The sequence below is a fragment of the Hordeum vulgare genome, chromosome 2H (assembly GCF_904849725.1).
Source record: "Hordeum vulgare subsp. vulgare chromosome 2H, MorexV3_pseudomolecules_assembly, whole genome shotgun sequence".
NCBI classification, from domain to species: Eukaryota; Viridiplantae; Streptophyta; class Magnoliopsida; order Poales; family Poaceae; genus Hordeum; species Hordeum vulgare.
Genome location: NC_058519.1, coordinates 539074453 through 539081786, shown reverse-complemented (window position 1 = coordinate 539081786; position 7334 = coordinate 539074453). Strand labels below are relative to the sequence as shown.

Here is a 7334-nt window from a genome sequence, read left to right as displayed (position 1 = left end):
AGACTTTAAATTGATTTTGTGGCTGGATATTTTTCAAATGCGTGAATGTTTCCAAAATATAATTTTGAAAAGACCAATAAAAATAAAAGGCATAAATCCACCGAAATAAAATGTTGAAACCCTTACTTAAAACGTTACTATGAAGGGCACAAAGCGCTACATGAGCCATTAGCCCACCGCATGTTTTAGGGAGTATTCTTTATGACGAGTGAAGAATAGGAGCATTAGGGAATATTCTTTATGACGAGATTAGATTTCTCGGGGCCTCAAAGCTCATATCTTGTAATTGATGCCTCAAAATGGGATGCAACATGCACACCAACTTCGTTGGGGGAGGGGGAGAGGGAGATGAGAGAGAGAGAGAGTGTGTTTGTTGTAGTTTTAGTGGTGGTTTTTACCTTCCTTTATTCCTATAATTTAGTGATTTCATGCACATTTTCCAAAATGTGAAGATTTTAAATTGGTTTGTTAGCTTGATATTTTTCGAATGCATGTATATTTTTAAAATGTAATTTTTAGAAAATGAAGTTTTGAAGAAAATTAAAAGATCAGTAAAAATAAAAGACATAAATCCGCTGAAAGAAAATTTTGAAACCCTTACTTAAAACGTTCCTATGAAGCGCACAAAGCACTACATGGGTCGTTAGCCCACCGCACGTTTTAGAGAGTATTCTTTGTGACGAGTGAAGAATAGGAGCATTAAGGCATGCATGATTGCAAAAAAAAAAAAAACAGAGGAAAAATTGTGGCCTCTTGGATTGTAGAGATTAGATTTCTGGGGACCTCAAAGCTCATATCTTGTAATTGATGCCTCAAAATGGAATGCAACATGCACACCAATTTCGTAGGGGGAGGGGGAGATGGAGATGAGAGAGAGAGACAGTATTTGTTTTAGTTTTAGTGGTGGTTTTTACCGTCCTTTATTCCTATAAATTTGGGATTTCATGCACATTTCTCAAAACGTGAAGATTTTAAATTGGTTTTTTGGCTGGATATTTTTTGCATGCATAAATATTTTCAAAATGTAATTTTGAAAAGACCGATAAAAATAAAAGGCATAAATCCGCCGAAATAAAATGTTGAAACCCTCACTTAAAACGTTCCTATGAAGCGCACAAAGCGTTACATGGGCCATTAGCCCACCGCATGTTTTAGGGAGTATTCTTTATGACGAGTGAAGAATAAGGACACGTGCCTATCATACAAACACGTGCGGGGAATATTTGGCTCCGTTCGCTGAGTTCAGAAACTATCCACCGACACAAGACGACTACCTAAATGCAGGTTTTAGCATTAACCCCCCATCAACCACACATGCCCCAAGGACATTTCGGCCATGTTCACTGATTTAAGAAAGAAGTATCCGCCGACACAAGACACGCGCAGGGCACCTAAGTGCAGTTCTTCAGCACACCTGAACATGGCGCCGACAGGCGACAGGGACCCGGGGGATCGCATCCCTCGCAAATGCATGCACCACATGTTGATACTCTCTACAAGCACAAGGGTTGATGAATTGAGCACGGACGGGCATGAACGAAACTGCTGATTTTGATGATGATTAGTCGGCGACAGCAACGGGTCGCTAGCTACCATGTTAAACCGCATAGTCACCCACGCAACGACCACGGCGATCGTCGTCTCGCTATATACGATTACACATACATACTAGTACTATTACTACCGGCGCCAGCACAGGGTCTGTTGAGGTTTTGTTCACAGCAACGAAACGAAACGATTGTGTTAGCTTGGAGATTGACCGAATTGGGTCAGCCCATTTGCGCGCGCTTGCACCGGAATTCCGCCCGCCGCCACGCACCGCGGCCATCGCCGCCGTCGAGGCCAGACTCGGGGCTCGCTTCACGTGCGCCTGGTGGTGTTCGCCGGCGCCCAGAGGTCGGCCCCGTTGCTCTGGGTCAGCTGCAGCGTCTGCTCCACCGGAACCAGGCACAGGCCCCGGTTCCGCAGGCTGTAGTGCTCGGGGTCCTGCATCGGCCACGGCAAAACCATTATACGATGCATTTCTCCAGTGCAAAAAACAAAAATAATTTGGCTACGAGCTTGCGGTTTATACTTCTGTCAGATTTTGTCATGTTCAGAAGTTTCAAGGAGCTTCAGAATGGTGTGGAACGGTGGGCTCACCTCAGGCTCGGCGCCGGGCGCCGGAGGAGGGCGCATGTACGGGGAGCTAAGAACCTCGAGCTGCTGGTGCAGGAACTTGATGTAGCCCGACGCCTCCTGAAGAACAGAAGCCGTATCCGTCTGCCAAACGCGCCAAGGTTAGGAAAAATGCACAATCTTCCATTCCAAGTGAGCTTGCTTTGCAGAGAGGAGAAGCGAGCAAGACACCGCAGAACCAAGCCAATACCTTCCCGAACGGCGACACGAGCTGCTGCAGCGCCGCCACTCTCTCGCCGACCTTGTCCTTCTTCTCCTGCTCGATCACAACAAAATCGCTTCAGCAGCCATTTTACAGACATGAGGTCGATGTGCAAAGTTAGCAGTACATACCTTGGGAGAAATGGGTCCGCCGCCCCTGGGGCTGGCGTTCCTGGGCTTCTTGGACCCCATGCCCCCGAACTCCTCCGAGCCGCTGGTGGTGGTGGCGGCGGTGGCGACGGCCTGCTGCTGCTGCTGCTGCTGCTTCCCGCTGAAGTAGCTGTCGGTGTGGTTCCTCTTGCTGTGATTGGACACTTGAGTCATCATCATCTTCCTCTCGGGCTACTGCTGCTGGCTATGCGTCCGCCCCCTTTTTTCCTGCTGAAAACCAGGAGCGTTTCTGTATGACTTCGGTCCGGAGTAAAAGCTGACTTTTACAACTGTACTCGTTGGTTCAGAGGTCGGTTTCATGGAAATCACCATCCCTTATTCTATCCAGGTTTCAGTCTCAGACAAACAAAACCTAGCTTTAGTTTTTTTATGAGCTCCTACTCAACTGCTACGCAATTAACAGTAATGGAACGGCATGACAAGGGGCGGTCAAAGGTATCATGAGCGTCAAGAATCCTTCTTTTCTCCGGCCGAAAGACAGAAACTTTTTGTTCTATGGAAACTAAACAATCCAAACTGTACCAGGGAAAATGGAATCTCTGGATTGGTACTCAACTGCCCTCCAAATTTTGGTACGAGTGCTGGCCTAGTATTCCTTGGCTGCCAACTTGCATTTCCCAAGCGGCCGCGTGCAATCTTTCATCAATTGACAACTTTGTCCGCTTCTAATGCCGCCAGTTGGGTACTTGTCCCTTATCTGAAGCTTCTTCTTTGGCCCTTATCTGAAGGTTTCTTCTTCGTCAGGCAGAATGACCACTAAATTGAGTTACAGAGGGGTAGGGCAAAGAAAAGTTGTACTCCTATTCGCAGTCTATACTTTAACCTTATCACGAGATTAAGAGGTCTTCTCTACCCAGTTGAGCTAACCAACGTTATCAGGAAGCAGGCCGGGTCAAAGCTAATTAATAATCTAGTTTCATCCTTATCTATCAGCACCAGATAACGTGCGGCGGTGCGGGTCCGAAACACTTGCAAGGACACTTGCAGGGATATCATGAGCACTTGGTTACAGACGCATGTGTACTGTGTTACGAAGAATATTATGCACATTACACAGTTATAATTACTCCCTCCGTCCCATTATATAAGAACATTTTTGATATTAGTGTAGTGTTAAAAACGCTCTTATATTATGGAACGGAGGGAATATGTCTCATGCATGAAACTCAATATTATGTTCAGTGGCAAGGACGCAGTGGTGTTACCTTGCAGATCGGGGTTCTACTCCCGTCGAGAGGAAATTAAATTTCCGCGATCTCACTGAGTTAATTTCTTCTATAAAAATGTCTTCGGTGCTAGTGCCCATGAATCTCATTTTTTTTAATATGATGTTCATCTTGATAGAAATAGTCCTAAGAACTGTTGGGTCCACCGTGTGTTAAAAATGAACTGAAGCCCGAGTATTAATGGTAAACTAACGGTAATTCAGGTCTGAGCCCAAGATCATCTACACCTGATGAATGGTAAATAAATAAGATAATAAAAAGACTAGTATTTTTTTTTGCATCGATGATGTGTGAGTGTGTAAGGAGCATGCAAATTTTCGGGGTGTGTGGACATTCAAGGAGTTCAAGGAAAAAATAAGACCGAAACGGGCCCAAACAATGTATATTTTTGAAGTTCCTTTCACGACCAAATTTTATATTTTGTTGCCACAACCACCTTGAATGTTCAAACATCACGAACTTTGCAAACACATGATGCATTCGAGCATCTTAAAAGCCAAAACATTTCATATTTTTTTACTATTTTAAATGATTCTGCAATTCATGCCTACTCGCCTAGACACAGATGCACCTGCGCAGTGAATCGTTGCATTTTACCTATAGTTTCTCAATTTATTTCAATGTAACTACTCACTCCGTTCGGGTTTGTAAGACTCATACATATAAAAACTTGACCATTATTTCAATAAATAAAAACTGGCTATATATATGTCCACAAAAAGTATAGCTCTAAAACCAGATTCGAAATTATAATTTATGACACTGAATATCAAATTAGTGATCATTTTTAAGAAAGAAATGTGTCTTATAAACCCGAACATAGGGAGTACCAATGTACGCTCGCAAAATAATAATTGTAAAACATGTGTATTACTCCCTCTGTTCCTAAATATAAGTCATTTTAGAGTTTTCACTACCAGACCTCATACGGATGTATATAGACATAATTTTAAGTATAGATTAATTTATTTTGCTTCGTATGTATGTAGTCATTTAGTGAAATCTCTTAAAAGACTTGTATTTAGGAACGGAGGGAGTACATACTATGAGAGCTTGCACTTTACAGCACAATATTTGTACATGCACGGTAGGCAACGAACTTAAATGATCAATCTCCATCGATCGATCCGACGGTAGAAACAAAGGTGATCGACGACGTCCTTGCGCGTGTGGCTGCCTCTGGCTGGTGACGATCAACTAGCATGAGCACCACCACATAGGTGGCCAGCATAGGAGTACACTCCGTCATCACGTCCCGGCCGGCCAGTCCGGGGGCCCCATCCTTCGGTTGGGAAGGAAGGAAGACAACAAGGTGCCAGCTAATGTATAGTTCAGGGTGGCCAGCGTGCAGTGACATCGGTGTACCCCGCAGCTACCTTCCATTTGTGCACCATTCCGGGGATGATTCAATCGGGCTACAGGCCCATTGACTAAGTACAGGAGCAACGGGCTTTGTTTGGACCCTGTCAAATTTAGCTGCTTGCTAGGGCGCCGCACCTGCATGCCTTGATCATCCCATTTGGAAAAGCAGCGATGCAACTCTAGGAGTAGTGTAGTCCTACTGTTTACACTAGGGAAATTACTTTGGTTTCTGTCATTTCACCGGCTGGCTAGCTTTGGTTTCACTTTTTGCTGTAAAGATGTTATGGGCTTTTGTATGGATGCATGCATGGCTTGGTACACACTTTTTCTTTACTTGTGAGAGATGAGATGAGATGAGATGAGGAAAAGGGAGGAGCGAGCAGGTGGATGAAGTGTGGAAGGAAGCTGGGAAAGAAGAAAGGACAAGGCGCTTTGTCCCGTCGATGATGCGATGCTGGTAACAGAAACCATGATTGACGAATTTGTCAACTAGCATGGCATGGCATGGCATGCACGCACGCGCTCGAGCGGTAGGGCTTTCCCTTCCCTCGTGTCTCCATGCCATGGTGTAGCACAGTACTGCACCCACTGTTGCCTTTTTCTTTTTCTTTCGGAATTAGCATTACTGCGTGTTTGTACTCCATAAGAGTACGTTTTGTCACTGGTCTACCGGCCGGCCGTGATGAATGCTGCTGAGTGCTGAGTACGTACTTGCCTCGTCGCGACGCAATCACGGGCCGGGGTGCTTGTTTATGTTCGTGTGTGTGCGTATATATCCGGCGCCTAATCAACCACCCTGGCGCTTAATTAAGGCCTCGTCTGGTCGGGGTCGGGGTCGGGTCGTGGCTAATTAATCCGGTCGCCGACGTAGCTAGATGTCCACCCAGGAGCCAGCTGTAGGGAGAGCCCTCGCCCGCTCCCGCTGCGCCTGCTGACACGTACGTACGTACGTCTACGCGTCTGTACCTCGCGCCATACACACGCCACCGCCTGCTCCTCCGTTTCCCCTCCCTCTCTCTCTCTCAAAGAACGGACGGTGACAAGACCGCCATGGCTGGTGTGCAGCTATGCTCTTAAAGTCTGCCGGCGCCATACCAAGTTAAGCCAAGCAAGAGGAAGAAGAAGATGTCTCCGTAATCCGTATGACTAGCTGTATCAGCTAGCGATCGTTCGGTAGCTAGCTAACTGGCACGGGGGGAGAAGTAATTAACAGATCGAGGCAAACGTATAGCAAACTAAGAGACTAACTGCATGCCTGCATCAAGCGAAAGGGCTGGTCTTACCTGCAGAGGCAGTTTGATATAGGGAGACCCAGACTCGACTCGACTCCACCGGCGGAGTTGCGCCGCCACGGCAGCGAGCTCCGACGCCTCCTCGCCTCGCCGTGTGTGGTTCCCGGAGTCGGAGAAAGTGCAAAGAGTAGATAGAAGAGAGAAAGGAAAGAGAAAAGGCTTATGGGGGGTTTAAGGATGGAGTTGGGGGAGAGGGGCCGCCCTGGGACAATTGGGGATCAGGGAGCCCCTGAGCATTTATATATACACACAAGACGAGAGACGCGGGCAGGGAGCGGGCGGTGGCTACCGGCAGCGGCAGATAGATGGATGGATAGATTTCTCTTTTTCTAAGACGAGGAAACCGGATGCTTTTATTAGATTAGAAGAGCGGCGCGCTATGTGCCCGAGCGTGACGACGGAAATGGATTCTTGCTCTCACGAAATCCTTCGGCGCACGTCCCGGACTGCACCAAGCAAAGCGAAAAAGGGCCGCAGAAGGGTGACGTGGAGCCGCTGGGAAACGGCGCGCCTGCGTCTGCGTCTGCGTGCGCCTAGCAGATTGTTTTGGCCTCACTTTCCATGACAGCTAATATCCAGAGGAGAGAGAGGAGAGGAGGGGAGGGGAAGGGATGGGGCCAAAGGCGTGACCGGGGGAGAGGGGTGCAGGAGAGGACAGGGCTCGCGGGGTGACGCCATATGCCCAGCCCAGCCCAGCCCACAGAGAGGGACGGGGACAAACGGGTCCGTCCGTGCATGCTCTCTCGCTTTGCGGTGCGGTGCGGTGCCGTGCCGCGCCGCGCAGGCGCAGGGGCAGCGGGGGGCGCCGTGCGGGTGACATTTGTGCGGGGATGCATGCGCCGAAAGGGACGGCGAGGCGATCGCCAGCCAGCCACCAGGGGAGGTGTGTGTTTTCCTGCATGCA

At 47.8% G+C, this 7334-nt stretch overlaps 1 protein-coding gene across 2 annotated transcripts; it reads right to left on the bottom strand.

Annotated features, from left to right (window-relative positions):
• Positions 1-1533: 1533 nt before the first annotated feature.
• On the bottom strand, positions 1534-6739 carry LOC123427093 (transcription factor bHLH153-like). 2 transcript variants are annotated; one of them, XM_045111049.1, is made up of 5 exons: positions 6422-6739; positions 2512-2757; positions 2369-2434; positions 2143-2262; positions 1534-1986 (listed from the first exon to the last, which is right to left on the bottom strand). In XM_045111049.1, the coding sequence occupies exons 2-5, from the start codon at positions 2707-2709 to the stop codon at positions 1861-1863; spliced, it is 510 nt and encodes a 169-aa protein (XP_044966984.1). In that variant the 5' UTR covers positions 2710-2757; positions 6422-6739; the 3' UTR covers positions 1534-1860. The 2 variants fall into 2 exon arrangements, with proteins under 2 accessions (XP_044966984.1, XP_044966983.1); XM_045111048.1 differs by having other exon boundaries at positions 2512-2760; positions 6422-6738.
• Positions 6740-7334: the final 595 nt, after the last annotated feature.

Coding starts and splice junctions, on each gene's coding strand:
- LOC123427093 (XM_045111049.1), bottom strand. CDS start 2,709: ATGATGATGACTCAAGTGTCCAATCACAGCAAGAGGAACCACACCGAC. Junction 2,263..2,368: donor TCGTGTCGCCGTTCGGGAAG/GTATTGGCTTGG, acceptor CGCGTTTGGCAG/ACGGATACGGCTTCTGTTCT. Junction 1,987..2,142: donor CGCCCGGCGCCGAGCCTGAG/GTGAGCCCACCG, acceptor TGGCCGATGCAG/GACCCCGAGCACTACAGCCT.